The sequence below is a fragment of the Passer montanus genome, unplaced genomic scaffold, assembly GCF_014805655.1.
Source record: "Passer montanus isolate IOZ18808 unplaced genomic scaffold, ASM1480565v1 scaffold21, whole genome shotgun sequence".
NCBI classification, from domain to species: Eukaryota; Metazoa; Chordata; class Aves; order Passeriformes; family Passeridae; genus Passer; species Passer montanus.
In genome coordinates, this window is record NW_024366703.1 from 7,437,835 (window position 1) to 7,462,394 (window position 24,560).

At 45.1% G+C, this 24,560-nt stretch overlaps 1 protein-coding gene across 1 annotated transcript in view; it reads left to right on the forward strand.

Annotated features, from left to right (window-relative positions):
- The first annotated feature begins 548 nt into the window (after positions 1–548).
- The window catches only part of NEURL1 (neuralized E3 ubiquitin protein ligase 1), a 142,531-nt gene continuing 118,519 nt past the window's right edge, over positions 549–24,560 (forward strand). The window contains exon 1 of the mRNA XM_039708755.1: positions 549–718. Coding sequence (XP_039564689.1) covers positions 634–718 — 85 coding nt within the window. The 5' untranslated portion in view covers positions 549–633. The remainder of the gene's footprint in view (positions 719–24,560) is intronic.

Below are 24,560 nucleotides of genomic sequence, written 5' to 3' on the forward strand. Positions count from 1 at the left end.
GTAAAGTGGTGGCTGCAATCACACACACAACTTACTGGGTAAGTCAGGGACCAGAAAGAGGCCTGCTTGCCCCTCTGATTAGCTGCCTACTTGTCCATTTGCCCTGGAGGAGCTGCTTGCCATCTTCTTTGCCTTCCCGAGTGTGGCTCTGACCTGTTTGCATCCAGGAGAATCCTAATTGCTTTAGGACAGCTGCATCCCACCACAGCCGGTCTGCTTGGGTGAGTGTCCATGTATGACGGAGCTTTTTGGAAGTGCCTGGATTCCGGGCTTGGCCACAATTTCCCCTCTGGAAGAAGGAGGCTGGGGAAGCGGGTTTGGGGCCAGCAGGTGCGAGGGAAGTCCCGGGCTGGCAATGGAAGGAATGATGTCCCTGACCCCGCGTCTGCCCCTCGGGGTTCGCGGTCCGGGTGTCCCTGTGCTGGGGCGGGGGTCGGCAGAGCCTCCGTGTCCCCACCTGTCGCGCCAGCGGTGGCACATCTGGGCGGGGCGGCGCCCCCCCGGCGGAACAGCTGTGTCTCCATGGCGACGGGCGCGGCGGGGGGGCCGCGGTGCCGCCGCCCCTCGCCGCCGCAGCCCCCGGGCGGACAGAGCTCGCGGTGCTGCCCGGCCCGGCCCGGCTCGGATGCCGCCATGGGGAGCCGCTTCTCCAGCATCCCCGCGCTGCCCCGCGGCGGCCAGGGCCGCCTGCACCGCGCCCGCCACCACCGCCTCAAAGGTACGGCTCGGTCGGCAGCCCCGGCAGCCCCAGCATCCCCCTGCAGGCGGGCACCGCGGGATCCCGGGCACCTGGAGCAGCCCGGAGCGGGATGGGCGCTCCGGACACGCCGCGATCGGGTGGGCAGCCGGGCAGGACGCAAACCTGGGTAGCGCAGGGACCCCAGTTTGGGATTAGATCCCGGGTGCACACAGCACCGGGCAGGCGTCCCGGGCAGGCTGTGCTCCCCGGGCAGGATGGCTCCGTGCCTGGCACCCCAGCCCTGTCGCGGTGTGACCCCCTGCCCTGCCCTGCCCTGCCCTGCCCGCAGCGCTGCCACTCCTGCCCCGGCAGTGCCCTGATGGGGGCACGGCTCTTTCCAGGCACAGGTGCCCTCGGAAAGCAAAGGGCAACGATGTGGGGGAGTAGGAACACCAACAGACCTCGAGTGCTTATCGGTGAATGAAGGCTTTGCTTTGGTGTCTCTTGTAAGGGCTCCATGAATGTGTGTGTGTGCATGGGACTGTCAGTCCTGTTTGGAGGAGGCCAGGGAGTATTTGGGGTTCCTTGTCTCGCTGATGTGGCTATTCTCATGCTCATAAGGATGCCATCCCTTTTCTGAACTCCTGGGGACCTGTTGGCACCAAATGGGATGGGGGTGACTTCTGTGATGTGGACAGGAGAGCCTGCCAAAGGTCTCCTCCATCTCTGCTCTTGTTTACCCCCTTTTTGCTGGAAGTTGGGAGGGTGCTAGCAGAAAATAGCCCATCGTTCATGAATGCAATTTTCTCGGGCAGCAGTACACACACACACACACACACACACACACACACACACACACACTGTGCGTTCAGCACTACCCGGGTACCTCTTCTCTAAGGTCATTTTCACAGCCAAAGGCACTTGCTAATGGAGGTAGAAGATGTCACACATCTCCCTGTAAGCAGAGAATGAGGGAAGGTGCTGCTCTAACATCCATTTCAGATTATAACTTGTTGCAGCTTCCTCTATGTGTTGCAGAATTTGCAGCCACCAGTGTGGAAAATAGGGAAAACAGAAAAATAGGGAAAATAGTGCTGTTCACCCTCATTTTTTGCTGGGCTTTTGGATACTTCTTTGGCATGGTCTAGGGGAGTGGAAATGGTTAATGATGAGCTGGGCAACTGGTTGTTATAGGGAAGGATTTTCTGATACCTACATTATTCTTCTGCTGAATCTCTCTGCCCCCTTTGTCTGTACTTGGGTGATTTGGAGCAGTGGTGTGAACTGAGGGTGCTTTTGTCATGGCTGTTTCAGTGGCCATGCAAGGAGATGTTAGGAATGCTCATTGCTCTGTCACAGACGAAGTCAGTGAGAAACTCAGCCCAAGCAATGGTGGTGCTTCAGATCAGACTTGAAAGGAGGGGGATGCTGAATCCTAAACAATGAACCATCATCCTCTGTCAGTGCAAACATGAAGGCACACGCAATGCTGTAGTTGTTGGTATGCAATTGTAAACTGCCAGGGAGGATTTGTCTCTTTAAGAATCTTGCTGTCAGCTGGAAGTCTTTCTGGAGCAACCTTAAGCAGATAAGAATTTATAAACTGGAGCCAGAAGGGACACTGCCACTTAATCCATTAACAGTGGCTTACGTGAGATTTGGAGGATGCGTTGTATGAATCACCTGATTTTGGGAGGGGGGGGGGGGGGAGCAGTGAGTTGTGTGTTAATGGCACTTTGTTTCTATATTTCTTCCTTTAATTTACATTTTAATTATTTTTCTACCTGTACTGAGGCAGCAAGCGGAAATATTCTCAAGATTCTAATGCAAGAGAGCATTGAAATAATTTTAATTTGGAATAAAGAGTGAACAAGGCATTGCCTTTGTTATAAAAACTAAGCAACTGCCAGGGACAATATGTGCCTTTTCTGTCTTTTTTGAAACCAGACTGCCTCAGGTCCTACATTTATATGCAGAATAAACAAGTCTGATTGCATTTGACAGGTTTCTGTAAAATAGACTCAAGGCATAGCAGTGAAAGTATGAATGTCACACAGTTTTGTTACTTATCTGCCATTTAACATTTTGTAAAGTATATTTTAGTTGAAGATCCCCAGTTGTTCTTCCTTCAGTGTCTGGTTTAGTGTTGAGGATAGAGAACTTTTATAAGTTCTGTACCACCATCTAATACTTTTTTACACTGTGACAACCTCTTCCTGGCCTGGTGCCAGGGTGGTTAGGCTCATTCTTGCTTGAGAAGAAGCTGTGATTGCATTATTTCCTAAGGTGGCTTGCAGACTTTAAATTCAGTCCCTGTACCTTACAAGTTCATCTCACCTAAGTAAGAAGTAACATCTCTGCACATGGTAGAGCTGTCGCCCACTTGTGCTGGAAATTTTTATGTCTTTCTCTTAGTCCTGCTAAAAATGGTCACCTTTAGTTACATAAATCTTCTGAAGACCATGTGATACTTCTGGTGTTGAAGGCATAAGACAGAAATCTCATGAAGACCGACAAGGCTGGCAGAATATTTGCTTTGCTTTAGATGGTCGTGCAAAAGGAGGAAACCACTCAACTTGATTCTCAGGCTTCAGCTGCAGTTTTAAAACCAGGTAACTGCAATAGGCAGGTCTTTATGAAGGTACCTGCAAGAGCAGAGCTGGAACCCCAGGCTGATGATTTTCAAGTTGCTTTTGAGTAAGGTAATACTTTAAAATCTATTATGTCCAGCTGTTTATAAAAGCACTTCACATAACTGTTCACTAGGAACCACCAGACTTGAGCACTTTGGAATTACCTGTTCCAGAGTAGTATGTCATATCTGCATTATGAATCCAGACTTTGGTGCCATAGTTGTGCCTACAGGCTCTGGCTGTTTTGGAGACAGTGAAAACTGAACTCCTCCAGGACTGCAGGTGATCTTTTGCCATGGTCCTGATATGGCTGTTAACCTTGAAGTCCTGGCCAGTGACTGGAAGGAGGTTTTCACTTGGCGATATCATGATGGGGAGGTTGAGGTGAGATTATTTTCAGAATTCCTGTGAGTATTTCCCTTCCCATAACCCAGATGTAGTTTGTCAGGGGTGAGAGAAGGTGATCCTTTGTGTACTTTCCTAATGCTGTGCAAAAGATTATTATTATCTGGTAACAATCTCCTTAAGGATGCAGCCAGATAAACTCCAGGAAATTTTTGCTGTCCACCCTCTCTGAAATATGGTTTGTGATAACTATCAAACAAGGTGTGTATGGCTGTTTGGAGGGGAGCCAAGTGGGAAAACTCCAGCTGTATCTAATCTGCTGAATTCTGAGATGAAAAAGATCAGCCTTCTCATCAGTGGCTCTGTGTACTGTTTATTTAGTTATGTCAGGGTAATCTGTGTTCTAACCAAGGAGACTTCTATTATTTCTCAAGAGATGGATCCTCAGTTTAACCCCTCTCCCTTCCCCAAGGTTCTTCCAAGATAGTCTATTCAATTTCCTCTATTAACTATTTTTATTAATCCTAGTGTAACTCATTAAGTTCCCCTCTTTGCCTAGTGTTACATCTTCCCAGTATCTGGCTTTTGCATTCTTTCCTGCTCAACATTTCTGGAAGTGTTTAACTCTTCCTCCTGTGAGGTGTGGGCTGTGTGCCCTGTTTGGGCAGTGATGTAGCTCCCAGATGTGCTGGTCCAGGATAAAGAAATGAAGTTTTCCTAGTCCTTGGGTCAGAAGTGAGGCACAGGACTTGTATGCCATCTCCTCTGCTCCAAGGAGCTCTTTATCCTCACTTGTCTTGTGTCCTCAGCTTCAAGAAGGCTTAGCCATTGCTGTAGACAGCAGATCAATATTACACTGTAAAAGCTAAGAACTATTACTGTCTTCTCTTTTAAATCCTCTCCTCCAGCCTCCTACTCAGGTTTGGTACTCTTTCCTGAGCCCCTCTTGCCTTGAAGAGTGAGTGGCAGCAAGCAGGATTACTTCCTGTTGATTTTCTCATAGGTCAATGCACCTGTGATATTTTTGCAAAAGAATGCGTGCATAGTATTACAGAAACAGCCTCAGCTGCCAGGGATCCTCTTTTCAGCAGTGCTGATTACTCATGGGCTCTTCTTTTTTATTTGTATTACAGTGGCATCCGGAGGCTCCCATTAGGATCTTAGTCATGTTGTGCTGGGTGCTGCTATGGTTGCCTGTACTTATTGCTCATTCATCCAGATAGTGTTTACTCATGGGTCTGGGTGATGTCTGCAGGATGATTTGGGGTTTATATCTTCAGAGTGTCACATGAAGCAGTCTGGCACCTCAACAGAGCAGTTCTTAGTCCTTTCCTTTGCTGGGACACCTGCAGCCAGGGTCAGCAGTGGTTTGCTGGAGGGTGTTGCCACCTCTCTGGCTGCAGCCCCCAGACTGGCAGCCTGTTGTGAAGCACTTGACTAAGAAGGCAGAAGCTTTCCTGCTTTCCCTCACCCATGGAGGGTACCAGTCAGGATTACACAGTCTTGCATTTCTGCAGTTGCTGTTCCAAACATTGTATCCCACTGACACATAAACACGTCAGACTTTCCCCCTATCTCCCTGGTGCTTTATGAGTTTCTGAAACACATGTAGAAGATAGTAATCTGGCTGGTGTAGAAATTTAAATAATTATATATTGTTGAAAGACTGTCCTGCTGCCAGCTCCATTTTGTGCACTCACTAGGTAGAACTAAGGGGAGAGTAAAAGGTTATCAGCAACTGATGGTCATAGGGCTTAGAAGATGGGGTGCATCACAAGCATTTTTAGGCATCACAGGCAGTGCATTGTGGGGATACCAACACTGACACTGAGATAACCTCAGCTCCCATTGCCATCATAATTGGTTCTTCTTTGAAGGATTATATAATTTTCTTCCAGCCTTACAGGGTCAGAAGCTTCATCATTCAAGGCTTTGAAGGATGCCTCCTGCTTCCTGCCTTTCTGCTTTTACTCTGTCCAGGGTATGCTTGTCTCCCTCTGACCTCTCTGGGTTGTGGGCATAAAGTTTTTCCTGCCTGAGGTTGTCAGGTTTGTATGACCTTCTCCCAAGCACTAGATTTTTTTCCAAGCTACTGGACTTTGATTTATTGCATTTAAACTGCCTAAAATTGCTCAGTGTTCAGCAATTTATTGATCTTACTTTTCCTTTCCTTTCTTATTGTCTCTTTCATAAGGTGATGAAGCCTGTTGGTGAAGCAGGTACTGCTGCAACTTTTAACAAATTTCCCACGAAATCATGTGGTTGGTTCTTGCCCATGGGTGATTCTCTATAATTCTCAAGTGCAAGAAAGTCTACTTTTGAGAACTAGTAGGAACCAAAACATCAGTTGGATGATTGAGCTAAAAATATTACTGCCAGGCTCAGTAATTAAATAAAGCAAATTAAATACTAGAAATTATGAGGGAAGCCAAACAGAGGAAAATAGAGGCCATTAATAGATTGTTGTGTACATGTGTGTATTATGTGTAGTTCTGGTTCTTCTCCTTCCAAAATCTCAGGAAAGATTCAGAAGAACTGAAAAAGATCCAGAGGTGGGCAACAAGGATGGTCGTAAGTCTGGATTAATTTCATATAAGGAATGATTGAATAAACTAGGACTCTTGTCTGTGGAAAAAGGGACAACTAGACTGGAAATGACTTGCAAGTAAAGAAGGGGCAGAGCTCCACTGTTCACTGTCTCTTCCACAGTACAAGAATTAGGAGGACATAAAATTAACAAAAGGGGACTGTAGCCACCTGCAGTAGGTAGTTGCTCAGTAGAGTTCATTATTGGTGGATGCTATGGATGCTCAAATGGGTCCACTTTTAAGGGAGATTGGAAGAAGTCATGAAAGAGGAATCCTTTGAAGTTTGCAACAAAGACCATTTGCCCTTCTCATTGTGACTTCCCAAGGGCGTCTTCCTAAGGCTACCTGTGTTTAGCTGATAAGGATAGTGCTAAAATGAAAACTTAAAGCTTCAGTGAGAGGTGCAGCTGGGTTGTTCAGATGTTGCAGTGGTAGATGGAGGCAAAGAGCTGGCTCTGGAGCATCCCTGCCTGGTTGTTGACAGGGAGGTTCATTGCCATGTCAGTGTCAAAGTCATACACAGAGCATCCAGGCTTTATTTGGGAGGCAGAAGCGATTGTAACTGGGTCTCTGTACAAGCTTTCTTAGATGTGACTGTGTCTCCTGCACACTGTGACTTTGACAAACGCAGTTGCTTTTCCTTTTGTGGGCTCTTTTTGAGTAAGAGAAAGCAGGTTCTCTCTGCTTACAATGGCCTCCTAATGATGGAAGCCTAAGTAGCCACTGCTTCATTTTGTTTCCTAGACTGTTGAAATAGCAGGTTTTGTGGATATTCCCATATCTGGGAAGAATTCTAATACAGCGGCTTGGGAGATTTCTGATTTGGCAGCTGTTCTTACCTACTGCTGCTAGGATAATTGCAGGACCCAGCTACTTCTGCAGCGTTGAAATTGTTGCCCGTGGCAAGTACATAAGTACATGTTGTTTTGCTTACAGTGTGTACCTTCACAGGGGCACTTATTTCAGGCTGGGGATCCACACATGTTCTGACTTGGTCTGCCTTGAAAGTTTAGGACATCTGAGTAATCCAGTTCTGAGCTGTGTCAAGGAGTGGGCTCCACAATACTGTGTTTCAGGATTGTCTTCACCTAGAAGTGGTTGGTCTAGGATTAACCTTAATCACAGCAGTGTGCAGGTGCTCAGTGCTGTGCTGCAAACTGCCAAATCCCAAAGTGGTTTCTCACTTTAATCACAGCACCATGCAGGTGCTCACTTTTGTGCCACAAATACCAAAGTAGTTCTGGGGATCAGAACTGAATTTTCACTGAAAGTTAGGGTCTAACAGTGGTTAAAACTTTTGTTGTGTGACATATCCATGAGCTTAGGCTGCCTTTTGGCCTGGCTAACCAGGGCATTGCTAAGCTGAGTGGCTGGAGAAGAGGGTAGACACTTACTAAGATCTGGGTTGCTGTAAAACTGTGGTTAAAATTGAGGTGGGGGTAGGTTTTGATCTCCATTTGTTCATGGGGAGCTTGAGATGCTAAAAGTGTATTGTTAGAAGATGCTAGTTCATGTTTACACTATTGGTTATTTGGCCTTTCAAGTACAGGATTAAAATAGGATTTTGTTTTGGAATTACAGGGCAGAGGATGCCATGGTGGCATTATGTCTATACAATCCTCCATTAGTCCATCTCAGTTCAACTTTTTGCTGAAGCATAGGGAAGGAATCTCAGCTCTCAGAAAACTGTCAGGTTAAACTGTAGGGCTCTTCTATGCAAAATTTTGAAAAGTAAATATTAATAGTTCTTTGCCAGCCTCAGAGATAAAATTCTCTGGCAGGTTTTTTAGTTTCAAAACACCCACCTGAAGTAAACTTTTTTTTAAAAAACAATAACAACATTTTAGTAAAAATTTATTCTAAAGTACAGACATTACTTGTGGAGTCTCCCTCCTCTATTGTTTCTTTGTATTTAGTATTTGAGTTTCACACTGGTAACACTGAGGCTTTTCAGATGTTCCTGCATGAGTGTAGGCACGGATTCATTATTGGCTTAATCTCATCATTTTTATGATATGACCACCACACATCCTATATCCAGCACCAGTGCTTGGGAAGATTTATTCATCAAAGCAGTGACTGGGGTGCTGTGTAACTAACTGGTGCCACTGTCAGTAACTAGCAGTGGGATAGCAAAGAGGGAGCCTGGTTTCTGAAGATACAAAGGATAGATAGGCAAACAGATCTAGAAACAGAGCTAATTTACCATCCAGGTTCCATATTTTCATCAGAAGGTTAGTTCAAATCTCCTCCTTAGGTGGTATCTCTTTAATATAGCATTAATTGTATTGGTATTACTCATGATTTCTTTGATTTGGGTAAATGCTGCCATTGTGTTTCTAAATATCTATCTTGCAAGATCATTTTTGTCTGTGATTAATGCCTATTTTTTATACTTAACAAGTATTTACTAGGCAGGATTAGAAGAGATGGTTTCCCATAGAAATACTGAGTCACTGTAGAAGACAGGACACAAATAACTGTAAATGGTGCAAACAGAATCTGTTTCTTACGTGAGCAAGTGAGTCACTTCAATAGATATGACAGAAAATGGAAAAGACAAAATGTTCCTCACTGATTGATTACGTTCATCAAGTACAGAAAGGGGAGAAGTAGTTGAAATTTACTTTCTTTATTAAAAATGCAGTAAAAACATAATGAAGGACCTGGGTTGCCTCTGATATTAGTACTGTATTTCTACATTCCTACTCCTATTCCTGCATTATCATTTAGTGTTTTTGTTTTAATGGTATGACCCCTCAACAATCACATCCTTAACAAGCATGACATAAAATAAAGGTGCAAAAAGTTCTCCCTAATTAAAAGCATGAATAATTTTTTCTTTACAAGGTTTAGAGTTGAGATGCTAAGAGATATGTACTGACAGCTGAGAGCTTTGCTCCTCTGCTTGAAATCTGCCTTACATTAGTTGTGGAAGAAAGCTCTTGCCATCTGCTGGGTGGAGGTCATCTGGTGTTCCGTGCATTTCCTCTGGGTGGTTGTTCTCAGGCCTTACAGGTTGTGTCCTGCAGGGCTTAGCAGAGGTTAAAAAGTGGCTGCAGGTTTCAAGCAGAGCAGTGGTGCAGGTGGGACCTGCAGCAGTGTGTGCAGTGAGCTCTGGCTGCTCCTGCCCATGCAGAGTGTGTTTGGTGGCTGAGCAGACACTGTCAGTCTCCTGTTGTCAGTCCAACATGAAGCCCAGGAGGAGAAACTACGGAGTGATGGGTGGGAGCACTGACTGAGGGTGAACTCCCAATTTGGAAATGTTAATGCTACATCCATTATTAATAACCCCACTGCAACAGCAAAAATGCTTTGCTGCAAACGAAGCTGTGACACAGGGAAGTAGCAGGTAAAATTAAAATTTTATACTTGTTGTGGTCTTACAATAAAGGTTTTGTGATACACATGCAGCAATGCTGCTATAAATAGTCTCGTTATCTAATCTTCCAGCTCAGTGTATGACAGAAGATTAAAGTAAGAAAGCAGTTCAGTGTAGCTTTTAGCTGTTTTCCCACTGCTTCCCTTGCTCCTGCTGGAGCATTATTACTGTGTCCCTTGTAATTCATATGGAGACAACATTATTCAGAAGTACAGAATGTCACTAGGAGGAGGAGAGTTCAGAGAAAACCCAGAAGATTTATGACATAGTTTAGATAAGGCCATGGAGGAACTGACATGAGGGGAATAATGACAATTTGCAGTCCAGCAGCGTTTCTGAGGGCGTGCTGAGAACTTCTTCATGCCAGCTCCATCAGGTCAGATACAGAGCAGAGCATGCTTTAATAAGGTGTTCTACACACTTGATTGCAGAGGGAACCCTTTTGCTAATAAATAATCCAGACACACCAAGTTCTGTCCATGTGGGTCTAGGACCTGATCCAAAACCAACAGAAAGTCCTCAGAAAATTTCACAGAGGCACAGCTAGCACAGAGAAACCCTTTTTCTCCTTTTGATCTTATTTCTCATGGGAGAAGGAGGAGCTGGTTTGAAGACAGGGAGGTTCCTTTCCTCCCCTCTCTGTGCCTTGTTGGTAATGCGAATCCTCATTTCTGACCCTTCCTCGGAGATTCCCCATGCCTGTTTCACGTGAGGCACCTGAAGCCACTGATGAGTGCTGGGTCCTGGGAAAGCTCCCCTGGAGCAGAGGCAGCTAAAAAGGATCTTCTGCAGCCTCTGTGTGTGGACACAAACAACCCTTTCCCACAGAGGACTGAAGATCACTTTCAGAGCTGACATGGAGTTTTGCTGTGTGACCATAGGAGGAGGCGTGAGGGAGCGTGGCTGTTGTAGATCTGGAGCCCCATGAAACTTGAACCATCCTCTTTTTGCTCTATGAGAGGAGTTAGGAATCCTTTGAGTGTTTGTTCAAGCCCAGCACAGCTGACCTGCTGCAGGGTGTCTTCCCTGGAGGAAGCCCTCCACCAGCACTGTGCTGGCACTTGTCCAGCCACCTCAGTGGAGCATGGTGGTGGCACACACATGTTCTACAGCCATGGGCAACTGCAGAAGTCTTCTTCTGTGCCCTCATCACACCTTCTCACGGAGGAGCTAAAGCAAAGATAAAACTTGAGGAAGTGAACCTCACCACAGCTGTTGCAGGGAGGGAGGAAAGAGCTTGTGTCATCCCCTCATCCTGGAACAGGCTGACCCGGGGCCTGATACTGCTAGGAAATTCTTTACCAGTCCAGATTCTGGTATTCCATCTTAAATTCCCAGGCATAAGCAATTACAAGCCCTGGGAGGTGAAATGCTCTCTGGACATGGGCTTACTTGTGCTGGAGCCTGTTCAGCAGGAAGGAGTTACCTTCTCGTGATTAGATTCTGTAGGCAGATCTAATTTGCTGTTGGAACAGAGATTTTTATATATAGTAAAATGCTCCCAGGTGTGCTTTTCAGTAGTGCTTCTGGGCTAAAGGAAGGATTTATTAATAAGAGGCACCCAAACCTTATTACACACTGCAGCAGAGCTGGAACAGGGTGCTTTTGCTCTGATTCAGGGAGCTGATTGAATTCAGTGACAGATGCCAAGTATTTATGTCCTTGCCTGAGTTTATCTTTTAAATTTGAAAGTGTTAAAAGCAAGAGTTATTTTTGGAATAAACATATTAAATAGTGATGGAGAGCTCCATCTGAGTGTTGGTGGGATGGTATTTTATTGTTACATGTTGTTGACCAAAATGTACTGCTCAGACCATCAGAACAGAAAACTGTGGGGTAATACATTGCTCTAGATTTGCATCAGAATACTGGATCTCAGAGGGCCCAGTGACTTTGCTTGTAACATTGTTTGGGATCATGAAGAACACAGTAAAATTCTATTTATTGTATATTTACAATTAATCCAATACATTGCCACACAATTGTAATATTTCCTGTATAGTTCCAGACAGCTGTCCATATTTCTACATTAATGTGTCTATAGCTCAGGGGGTCTATTTGAATTTTATATTTTTTGTCATACTGACAAATGTCCAAACTCTAGAGAAGCTGTTAATTGCCTTGGAAACCATTGCCACCCCACCTCTTGGTTGCTCACTCTCCCTCCTACCAGTAGTCTTTGAGCTTCTATATTTAATTTATTCTATTACATCACCTAAAATAGCCCCTGGCCTTTGTTTTTGCTTATAGCTAGTCATGCCATTTAGAGTTTAAAATTATTTCTGTTTTATTGTAATCTCCATAATGAGTATTTTACTGTTTTATTTAGGGTAAAACAAGTAATTATTGTTTAGCTGTTTAATCTTTCCATGGGCCATCTTGAAGCCCTTGAATGGTGACTCTTTACAGCTGAACCAAGACTCAGGGTGAGGATGAACAGCTGACCCATAAACTCCAGGCAAGTTGTCGCATTTCCAGTGCCTCTGAGCCATCTTGTGCCTCAAAAATTAATGCTACTTACAAATTGCCTTCTGCTGTGCTCCATCAAATGCTAAGATGCTGTAATTATTTATGACAGTTAAAATCTCCTGATGCATTCAAATAAAAGCCAAACACATAGGGAAAGCGTGTCCTGTGGAGGAAGGTTGCAGCATGAAAGATGGCTTGTTTTGACTGCAGGTCACATTGAGGGGCAAGCTTGAAATACATGTAAGAGATGGAGACCTAGATGTGTTAGATTTTTAAGGGAAACTCCATTGCTGCTGTCATTGGACTATTTTCAGGTGTTTGGATGAGTGAATGACCCAAATATAGTCTAAGCCTGTGACTATTCCATTTTAATAGCAATGCAAATGCAGTAGGTGAAGGCTAAGAGTGCTGCATCTAATTTAGCAGTGTTGCTTTAGCAACATCGTGCAGGATGCAAATAGTCTCCTTGGTAACACTTCCTAAGTGTCATTAGATAAGCCATGGTTATAAACACGGAAGCAGATCAGGAGAGGCATGCTCTTGTGCTGTGCCTTTTTATAGCCCCAGACATCACGAGTGGCAGGATGGCAGAGGAGAGGGGCAAGCTGTCCTGGGGTTCGTAGTGCTTGTGAGCGTTTGTATGTTGTGGTTTGGAAAGCTGCACCAATGGTGATAGGGCTTTCTGACTTGGTTTGAATAAAAACTTTGAAATAAAGGTTTTAAATAAAGGGAGGTGGTTGTTCCTGTCCTGCCCAGTTGACGCAGACATACATGAAGTGTCCTCATGCCTCTCCAGCAGATGCAGATGGCAGATGTTAACACTTCTTCCCTCTAATGGCACATTTGAGTCTTGGTGAGTTTTGAATCTACAGGTTGGGAAGGGGAGAGGAAAGGAGACCCCAGAGCTCAGTGTGACTCCCCCATGTTCGCCCTGGAAAGAATGTGGAGGTTGAGTTGGTGGTGATGGATCTGCCTCTGGGCTGGGATTAAGCACAGGATCTGCTCCCCTTCTGGTGATCTTGCCCTGTTCTACTGTCATTGCCAGTGGATTACCTCTCCAGAACTAAATTTGGCTTTCTCTGACCCTGGAAAGAATGTGGAGGTTGAGTTAGTGGTGAAGGATCTGCCTCTGGGCTGGGATTAAGCTCCCCTTCTGGTGATCTTGCCCTGTTCCACTGTCATTGCCAGTGGATTACCTCTCCAGAACTAAATTTGGCTTTCTCTGTTGAATTCCGAAGACCCTTTCCCAGGGATCAGCAACAGAGTAGAGATGAAAGTGAGGAATGGGGGTTAATTTGTGCTCAAAACCAGGGCAGCTGTTTCTGCTGTTGGCATTGCCATATAGAAAAGACTCATGAATTGAGGCAGAATCCCACTGGTCGATGCCTGAGGAACTCATCCAAGGAATGTGAATGCCTGATGATGTCAACTGGAGCACATGAAAGACAGTGGAAGGAGCCAAGTCCACAAGAGCATCAAAACAGGTTTATTCTGGTTTGGGATGAAAGTCTGAAAGAGCAGATGGTTTATTTTATTATGAGCTTGACCCTGTGTTAGTAGAGGCAGACAACTGGTAGAGTTTTGCATTGTTTTTTTGGAAATCCTCTGAACCAAAGCTAAGCTACACCCTTTCAAAACCCCTCCTGTAACCTTTAGGCCCACCCACAAATCTGTTCACTGGAGACTGGCCAGTCCAAGCAACCTCTTTTGATTTCAGTGGTGTGTAGCACTTTGCAATTTAGGTACATGGCAGAAGACCTGCTGCAGTTTCCCCCATTCTAATAGAAAAAGGAATTCAAATACCAGTAGTCTCTTTTTACAAGGAAAACTCAAGAATAAGCAGAACAACCATCCCCCAAGCCTTTATTTGCTCCCTAATCCTCTTGGAATTTATCCATCTTCATATCACTCATGTCTCGTGGTCTCTGTTGTAAATGTCAGTGCTAATTAATGAGACCTTGGCCCTCTGTGTAGCTGAGTAACAATCCCAGGTTTGTTTGTGAGACGGGTGCCCTTCCATCTCCCCGGGGGATGGCACTGGGGCTGTTAGCTCTGTTTGTGACAAGCTGCAAGAGGCAGAGTCTGAAACACCTCTCCACCTCTGTAGTGTCAAAACATGCAGGTGAAGCCCTCCTCAGATTGGTAAGAGATGTGTTTCCTAAACATTTTAGAGATGAAAATGAAATTTCTGGGGTCCCCTTACTGAACTGCCTGCATCCCATGGATGTAGGCATCCATGGATGGATCCCATTCCTTCCCATGCCATGCCCTCCCTATGCTGGGCTCCTGAGACCCCAGTGGAAGGCACTTGTGAGTTTTCTGCTTTGAGTCACTGGACCACAGGATGTCATTCCAGTCCTAAGGCAGAACATTGCTGCTTTCTCTGTGCAGCATACCAGCCTTGATGCAGTGGATCCTGGGACTGATGTGAAGGTGAAGTTTGGCTCTGCATCCAAATTGTTCTGCAACAGAGCATCTGAGTAGCTGTTCCTCACCACCATGGTCTGTGGCTTAGTAGGACATGAGAATTTGGACAAATGACTCTGCTAAATTGTAGCTCAGCCCTCAACCTGCCCTACCCTCTGCTGTATGCAGGATGGAGCATTTCTCCCCGGGACAAATGTATTCCTGCCACATGTCATGTGGAGTTCTTAACCATTTGTAAGGCGTAGTGTTTTAAACCAGCTTGGGATAGGAAAATTATTTCTGTTGCAGAGAGAAGGGTTGTAGCTCATGCTTCCTGGTGAGAATCACAAGGCAGGAGGGCTAAGTTTTTTTATGCGTGCCCTCTCATGGCACTTCAGGGTCTCCAAGTAGAAATGTATGTGTGGCAAGAACAAACCTAAAGCCTCTCCTTGTCATTGCATAACACGTGTCTCTGGGCCCTTGACTGAGCTCTGTTTTTGCACAGCCAAACATTAAACTCTCCGTGATGAATTAGACCTGATTCTAACCTGGTCTAGCTGGAGAACTGAGTGCATTTTGTACCTAAAGTCACCATAAAGTGCAAAATGCATTTTATGGGACATTTAAAATGCACCATAGGGGACATTAGCACTTTCTCATTGGTCACAGCCCAGGGTGGAGTTCAGCTGACACTCAGTTTCCATGACAGGTGGGACCACAGCAGCTCATCCAGGTGTGTGCAGTCCTTTTTGGGGTTCTCAGCTGGGTACACTGGTCCTGCCCATCCCCTCCATGGTTGCTGCAGCCACACTGCAGCCTTGCTGTGAGCCAGCTCAGGCATTTCTGCACTTGCACCACGTTCTCATCCTGAACAGCTCCTCTGCACGATGCCAGCTCCTTGCCCATCAGGCAGAAGGAGTGATGCTTTTGTACTGCCTGCCCTGCCCTTTTGTATTCCCTGCAGCACCTGGGTTTTCCTTGGAGATCTCCTGTTAGACATGGAGCCTGGCTCTCTTCCTGGGGCTGATGTAAGTGCAGAGCCCACAGTGAGGCTGTGAGCCAGAAATCCCCCAGTCTCACCTTGCACACCTGAGGCTGGAGGGCTCTTGCCATTGTACAATTGCAAACTTCCTCAAATCAGTGTTTCAATACAAGAAAGGCAGTTCTGGACTTTCTGAGACTTTGTGGTTTTTTTTTTTTTTTTTGTTCATAGTGGGAATCAGGAATTCCACATCTAGTTGTGGCTTCCTAATCCTAAAGGAAATCCCTTCTTTTCTCTCTTGGTCAGTGGAAGCTGATGTTTTGCCATGCAGCCTTGATTAGGGGTGGGGGAGCAGTGTGGGATCACACTGTGGCTCTGAGGAGGGATGCTTAGTCCCCCTGGGGCAGTGACAGACATTGCTCCCCAGCTCCTCACCTGCAATGCTCCTGTCCCCTGTGCACTGGCTGCCTTGTGTCTGCCAGCCAGGCTCCCCCAGGCAGCTCAGGGGGCCAGACGTGCTCCTTGCCCATCTCCTGGTAGCTGGGGGAGGTCTGTAGATGAGGGCTGAAATGTGTCCCCACAGCAGGATGGCATCCCAGTCGCCAATCCAGCCAAGAGACTCTTCTCTCTAACCCATCTGTCCCAATCTCTGGCTCTTGCTCTGCTGCCTGTTTCTGTGAAAATGCTCCTTTTCGATTTTCTTCACAAAAAATTAGCACAGACCAGAAGCAAGAATCCTTCCCAAGTAGCTGGTGCAGCCACAGGGCAGCTCCCCCTTTGACACACAAGTCCCTTATTCAGTATTCACTTCTGGGCACAGCCGACTTTTGCCCCTCTCTGCTTGCTCAGATAGGGGTGTTCTCTGTTGCTTGCTGGGTGCTTCCTCTGCAGCTGGGAGCTGCTTTCACAGCATGCAGTGACCTGCCCTGTCTTGGACTGTCACCCTGCTCTGTTATTTTTATATTCTTAGTGGCCTTCCTTGTGCAATAACATGATTAAAAAAATTTGGTAAGCATTTTCTTAGCAGAATATTAATGCATATAATTAAGATAGTACTTGGCTCTTGAATCACACTGTTCATTCTGAAATTGTCTTAATTACACAGCTGCTCCTCTAGAATGAAGCTCTCTTTGTTTAAAAGCTTAAATATGGAAAAAGGGACAAAATTTCTTCCTCTAAGAAGAAAACCTCCATTTCACATTTCTGGCTATGTTGGAATCAGTGGCTTCTCTGTTTAAGGAAGGGGATAAATCAAGGGAATAATAATGCCAATTTTTGTTTTAATCCTCTACTTGGAGTAAACCATAAACTCTCTTGATTTATTTAGTTGTTGAGGGTTTTTTTTTTCTTTTCTGCATTATTGAAGATAAAAAGCTCAATAATCTTGCATTCTTTGAGTTGGTTCACATGTGATTCCTCTGGTTTTCCATTCTCTGAGATCTGGAAACTCAGGCATCCCTAACAGCCAGATGAAATCTATCAGATAAGGCACCTGCTTTTCACCAGTTTCCAGTTTGTGAAGCATAAACCTAGCTTTGACATGAGTCTTAATCTCTCAGTGTTACAATAACATGTTAAAAAATTCCTCAGACAAGTCTATGGAGTTACTTCAGTCTTCTGCAAGGCAGCTGAGAAGTTATGTTCAATTTGCTGTCAATTCTTCTGCTTTAAACATTGCTGCTGTAAACTACCAGCCTCTCCTGTGAGTGTTTGGAATGATGCAGTAAATCAGATTATAGCTGTCCTTTATTTATTCTGATGCACAAGATTTCAGCAGTGGAGGTTTGATTCAGAGAAAATGAATGAGGATAGTTAAAGTAAAATATAAATAGAGCTCACTAAAAAACAAACAAACCAGCCTTTGTTTCATTATGTGGCTCCTAATTGTACCATGAGTGTAGCAGTAGCTCTCATTAAAGTCTCCTGGCAGCTGCCTTCTCTTCATCTCCTTCTGCAAACTCACCCACAAACTCCCAGGATTTCCTGGGGACATGAACCAAATTTGCACCTTGGAATGGGGCACAAAGGGACAAAACAAACAAAAGAAGCCTGTGTGCACGTGCTCTCAATAAAAAGAGCATAGCTTTGCCAGCCCACCTGCAGCCACCACCACTCCCCTGCACCTAGGACCTTTTTCTGCACTCTGTCAGCGTGCAGCAGTGTCCTCACCTGGCTGGGCTGAGCCAGAGCCCTCTGATTTCTGCTCCTGTGTCTGTGCCTCAGCTGGGGTTTGTGCTGTGCAGCCAGCTCCCTGTTCCCCAGTGCTGCAGTGGGAGCACACAGTGTTGTGGGGTCAGCATCAGACCCCAGCTGCTGGGGGAAGACAGCCCCTCTGTGGCCCCTGGAGCTCCACAGCAAAGCCCAGGGCTGCCTATAAAATGAAAATAAGCTCCTCATTGCTGAGTGCAGTCTGTGGGGAGCTGCTGCCATTCCCTCAGCACAGACACAAGGAGAGCTCAGAGTCTGCCTTACACACCCTGTGTGGGTGGGTTTGTTCATTTCTGGTGGGTTTTTAAGTACATATGTTTTGGGGGAAGAGAGAAAGTGAAAAAGCAGTGATGGAGTCAGAGCATGGAATAAATCCAGCATTGGTAACAAAATGCAGTGTACAGCAGTCTGTGCTGAAGAAGGGAAGCTTGCTGAATGGTACCCAGTGCTTCCAATTCAGTAATGTACCATCAACAATTACCTTTAATGAAGCTTCAGCTATTGCCTTAATGAACAGGACATGCTACCTTTCTGACATCCTGAGTGTAAAGGTACAGTGAATGGGAAAATAGTCTTGGAAAGGGTACTGGACAGTAGCCTTGAAAGGAAGACCTGTAGTTCTGGAAAAAGAAGCTACTTTTCAAGCAGAGTTAAAAGATGTTTTCTTTAAAAAATAGTCTATTAAAGACTCTGTGAGTCTCATTACTGTTCATGCAATAGCACGAGTGGGAGATTAATATTCTTCTTGAAGGAATAAAACTGCAATATCTCTTGAGCAAATCTATTCCCACATGGAGGAGGGAGCTCAAAAGCAAACATCAGCTTTCTGCTAGTTATGATTGTACTCCTGGATCACATGTGGAGCCTGCAAGGGCCCTGGCAGTATCAGTTGCACTTTTCTAATGGTTTCCCCCTGAAGTTCAATCCCACTGTTATCATGAACTCAGTCCCAGCATTACTAGCCCTGGGATCACGAGGTCACAAAGTCCTTGGTATTTTAGAGCAATGCATCAGCTACTCCTGCTTCCTGCAAGCTTAACTGGCATGATGCCTGAGTGCCCAGCACAAGGGCTCCCACTGCTCCAACTTTATGTGGAAAATCATTCCAAAGTTTTAATTAGTTTTAATTCATAATCACAGAGCAATTTGGTGTGTGCAGATGGAAATCAGTAGACAAGTGCTACTATTTTTATGTATACATATGTTTTACAAAAAGAGTTGCAGTTTATTCAGAACCTGGGCTGGACTGTGACTGTTTAATTACTGCTCACACAGAAGTCATTTGCAAAGTGTTAATTTCTGAAATCAATGCACTGCAGTCCAATAAATATTTAATGCTTCCATCTGCCGTTTTTAAGTTAGTTACCAACCCTGCTGGATGAAGTCTGTGAAACAGTTATCTGCTGTTGACATAAAGAAGGGTTTTAAGATCCAGCTTTCATGGAAACCTAGAAGAAAGAAGGTTTCCTGAACCCAGTTTTGTTGTCTTTATTAGGTTAAATATAGGTATGAACAAGATTGAGTGTAGCGACATGTTCATAGCAGGCAGACCAGTGTAGAATTACATCTTAATTTTATGAGGGAAAATACATTGAGTCTGCCCTAGTAAGGCTATGACTGAAGGTCCTAAGTGTGAATTTTGGGAGGAATCTAGTTGGAGCATGCAGTATCTTTTCCACAGGGAATAGCCTAATAAAGGGAAGGGCATGGTGGCCATTCCAAGGAGCAGGGAGGAGGTGAAGCCCCTCTCCCTGCCCGGACAGGAGGGAGCACACGGGGCCGTGCAGGCAGCTGGGGATCCCATGGGTCATGGCAGGATCTCAACCTCACTCTCTGCAAAAGTGGATGTGGCAAAACCTGTCTGCTTCTGGCTGCATGACAGACTATTTAATTACTGATATTCATGGAGGATTTGGGGCTCTGTGGATGGGAATGCCCTGTGCCAATGCAAATGTCACTGCTCGTGGTACAACACAGGGCCCTCAATGATTAGTTCTGTTTTACTGTTTTTCTAGTACAATTATGTTTAATTCATGTGTTGTTTCATCAAAGTGTCTGTCACTCAGGGCTTGGCCTCATCTTCTTCAATAGCTGGGTATAAAATTACAATGTGTTCCTTCAGTGAGACCATATTTCCAGAATATCATCACAGCTTTATGATGACACAGGGCTTTCTGTTTAGCTGAATGGATGCACTGAATCATCATTTTAAAAAACAAATATCTCTTGAGCTTGGATCATTAGACTTGTCCCAGCTCACATACCGGGTTACTCTGAATCAGCAGAATAAAGAACCTGTGACAAACATTTCTTGTTGAGTCAGGGTACACCAGTAGTGTCATGGGCAATTGCAAATTGCAAAGCACCAAACAAAACAAGACTGGTTTCTCAGGAGATGTTCTTTCTTTGAGCCCTTCCCCAGCCTAGTGGCAGATTCCAGGCGTTATTTGGAAATAGTGGACTTGTCTGAATGCCCCTTGTGTCCCTGAGATGCCTAAAGCTCCTGGAGGAGCATTGCTGCCTGCACCAAATGCTTTAAATATCAGATCCCAAAGCGCCCATGTGGGCTGCTGTGGGATGGGTGGAAGCCTGTGCCTGTAAATATGAATCTGTAGTTTAGATAATGGTTTTAGCAATGCATTCAAATTATTGCCCAAAGCTATTCCCTGTTGTGCCCTTGCTTGTGGAAAGACCAGCCCAGTCTAAGCCTAATGGGAGCCTAATGAAATTGTGTCCTGTAGCTTTATGCTGTGCAGCTGGATGTAATAACTCCAGCTAATGCACCAGGGAGGTGCAACAGCAAAGTTCTCATTGCACTTGATGAGGCTGCTGCAGTAATGGATGGAGGCTGCTGTGGGGATGGCTAGATGTGTCAGTCAGTATAGAATGAGACTTCTGGATTGAATAATTTTTGCTGGATTATGGAAGAAGCTTTTGAATTGCTACTGTGATGGGCTCCCCTTGTGTAACCAGGTACTACAGTCTCTTTTTGGCTTTCATGTGGGTGGTGATGTGCCAGAAAGTAAGGAAAAAAAAAGCAAGAGAAGCATGGGAAATAGTGTTGGAAGCATGATTTGCAGTATTGCTTTGGTCCCTATATTTTATTTGAAGATGGCTTTTAAACCTTCTGGGGCAGGTGCTGAATGGTGCTCCATGGTTTGATTAACCAGCATCTGACCTCAGGAAATCCCCAGCAGCTGTAAACAAATAGTAAATTAAGTAATCTTTTGGCTAATGGCTGTTCCTCTACTGCCAGTAAAGTGATATCCTGGGCAGTTTTCTTACTGCTTTTATCCCATTTCCTGAGGGAGCCAGGGCCACTGCAGTCAGGTGAAGTGCATGGGGACAGGAACCTCCTCTCTGTTTGTTACTCTAGATTTGGACATGTGCATGGTGGTGGGGCACTCTGTGTCCCCATTGTCTCCTTTGCAGCTCTGTTCTTCAGGAGAACAGAGTCTGACCACTGCAGAAATCTGCCTGGTAATGTGAGACAGCATGGTCTACTAGTCACAGCAGGGCTTAGTGGAGATAGATCACTGTACTTGATGTTCCCAGGTCTCCCATGCAGATATCAAGGCATTTCACCTCTCTGCACCTCAAAATACCTATATGTAGGGATAAAGGAAGGAGAGACTTAGAGAAGCATTGTTGTTCTGGTATAATTCTAACCAGAAACAAGCTGCAGGAAAGAACCAGCAGTTCCCAGTTCCTGCTGCTATCATTTAGACCCGAATTAGTGACTCAGTGTGAATTCAAAGGAGGTTGGAGGTGGTCAGTGTTGGGTTTGCTGTGGGCCCCCAGGTAGCCACTCAAGAAAATATTTTCCACTGAAAAAAACAGTGGAAATATTTCCTTTCCCATCCCCATCTTATTTTGAAAATTTAGTTTTCATTTGCATCCCTGAATGGACTTGCTGTGCCATGCCTGTGTCCTGAGGCAAGGGACAGGGCAGGATGGTCTGGCCAGGGAGAGAAGCCAAGGAAGGATTGTCTCTTGTGGCTTTGCTGAAAGTTAAACTCCTTTGGAGGGTTGTACTGAAGACTGAAGGCATGTCTGAACTCAGGATGTGGGTTGTCATTTGACCAGCTTGTTGCTTTAATTTGATGAGCTTTTGAATGATTTAGAGAAGATTCTCCTCCTGCTGAGACTTCTTCTGCCCTTTGTGCAAGCGGGCTCTTCCTGGAGGTGACAGTGTGTGATTTGCAAGGCAGTCCCTTGTAGGTTCCTGAAGGCTGGTTTCCCAGGGCTGTGATCTTCACAGTTTTGTGAAAGAAGAATATATCTGTGCATCAGCTCTTCTGCCCTTTGTGCAAGCGAGCTCTTCCTGGAGGTGACAGTGTGTGCTGATTTGTAAGGCTGTCCCCTGTAGGTTCCTGAAGGCTGGTTTCCCAGGGCTGTGATCTTCACATTTTTGTGAAAGAAGAATATATCTGTGCATCAGGGATTCAGCAGGAGGAGCCAACAAGGCAGCCATATTGTAATGCTTCCATCCATGTTTCTCTACCACTGGAACCTCTCTCCTGTCTTGCACAGAGGCCAGGCAAGATGCTGGGTTTGTGGAACAGTGGGATACTTGCAAGACAGTACTTTGCTTCTTCATAATTTCACAGTAGAGGCCTTATTGTGCTGTCTCTGTGAGCTTCAATCTAGGAACTTGCTTCCCAAGACCATATTAGTATTCTGCAAAGCAAACAGGAGTGCTTTCTTCATTGAGCCAGCTCAAAGGACTAGTGTGGGTTGGCTATTGTAGGAAATAAAATGGCTGCTGAAAAAAAATAAGCACTAACAAAAAAAAAAGTATGTTTTGCTTTGAATTATTTAGGTTTTAAAAAATAAGTTGGTTTAAATGGGTGGGGGCTGGTTCAGGAGAGCAGTGTTGTGAGAGCCAGCAGCCCCCCAAGCCTGCAGGGTGAGATCCCTGCAGAGAACTTGACTCCTGTGGTTTCCTGCAGGGCAGCCTGCACAGAAAGAACCTTGTAAAAGAGAGAAGGAAAGACAAGCTGGGGAGGAACAGCACTTTGATAATACTGCACTTTCTGGATATCAGAGTAATTCTATGATACAAGAATTGAATAGTACAAATCCAGCTGATAACTGTTTGGGTAAATAATAATAAAAGAGCTGGGACAGTTCAGCTCTAGCATGACTAATGTAGTGATTTTATATATCATGAAGAGAAAAATACACCAGCACAGAATGTTCCTTTCTGCTATTAGTCAGGTGTGCAGATGTCATTGGGGAACATTTGGGCCCATGCAAAGGGATCAGCAAGCACACACCTTTGGGTCTGTTTTAAGCTTGGTTAAAATACCCTGTTTCTATGTCCTGAACATCTGTGCTTGATGCATTTCAGTTCCTTCCCATCTTTAATGTGGGGACTTCCTCTCTAGCAGTCAGGGAGATGACAGCCCAGGCAATCTGTTTCTCCTTTACTACATTAATAGCATTTGCTAGTGTTAAGAGACCTCTGCAGCTCTGGACAGCAGTAATGGTTACTGTGGTTTTTTATCTAACGACTAAGAGAAGCCGGAGATAGGTGATAAACCTGGCTAAGCATCAAGTGCTGAATGACAGGGCTTGTCTCTGAGCAGGTGGGAAATGGCAGGTTCATTGCTCTGCCTTCCTGCACCTCCCCAGGCGTACCTTATGGCATTAAAAGCTTGGAATTGTTTTGTTTTGGGTGGAGTTAATTGGAATGGGCTGCTGAGTTAATTGGAATTAAGTAGAACGGGGCAGCTGAGTTATCTCTTTCAATCTGCATATTAATGGCACCTCACACTCTCCTTCCCTTTCCATCCCTCACAGAGCAGAGGAGGCTGCCTGGTGCTGCCCGTGTGGCAGAGGTGGGTGTTGAAACTCTGAGACCTGGCTTCTCTCCCCTCAGTGCAGTAACTGCTGAGAAATGCTGCCTTCCACTAGCACATTTGATTTGCATTTGTCTCCTCTGGTTGCTGAGGTATTCCACGTCTTTTTTTTTTTTTTTTTTTTTTCCTGGAGAGACACTGATGTGACCAGCTCAGGAAAGGTCTGCCTTTAGCAACAAGGGGATATTGGGAGCTCTGCTTTTAACTGCAAGTATGCAGTTTCTCATCCATAGCCTAGATGAATTGCCAGTTGTATTTTCATTTAAATTATGCTTCTTAGGACAAAGAATACAACATAAAGTCTACTTGATTCTCATTTACTTGGATGAGAATGGGTTCTGGCTTTCAAAGTGTTAATAACCAGTGTTGTTGGAGTTTATCTTACAGCAAGCCAGGAGCCCCTCTAGGATTATGGTCCATGTGCTCTGGTGCAGTAAGAAATATACAGGCTGTGCCTTGGACAATGTGTACTGTTTTAAAAATGGTCTCCTATAGATATTTATGATTTGCCTGTCAAGCTTTTAGTGAGCTCTGTGTTTAAAGAGCTCACTAAAGTTCAGCTTCATTCTTCTTTCATTTTGGTGGTTGTAGTTAAAGCAAAACTAAATTAATTACAATGGCCACTTAAGTAAGGTAACATTATTTCCAGCTTTCTAAGAAAGTGTTGGAAAGGAAAAGTGCAAACCTTTGCTAGATTTGGCAGCTTCCTTGGAAACTCTATCCCTGTGTGAGAGTGCATTAAAAATAATGCTCTCTGGCAGCTCTTCTGGAGCCTGGAAGATTAAAGGTAGTAACCAGCTCCGTATCACGGATATCTTTCATTAAATCAGAAATCACAAATATCTTAGACTTACTACTCAAACTCGTGGGGAGAAAAGCCCCTGGTCACACTTAATTTAAATGGTGTTTCAGTATTGCATGTTCTTCCTTTTCCCCCAAGCACCATGATAAGGTTTGTGCTTTCAGACGATAGCGCAGGCTGAGCCTCACTGTGGCTCTCTGGT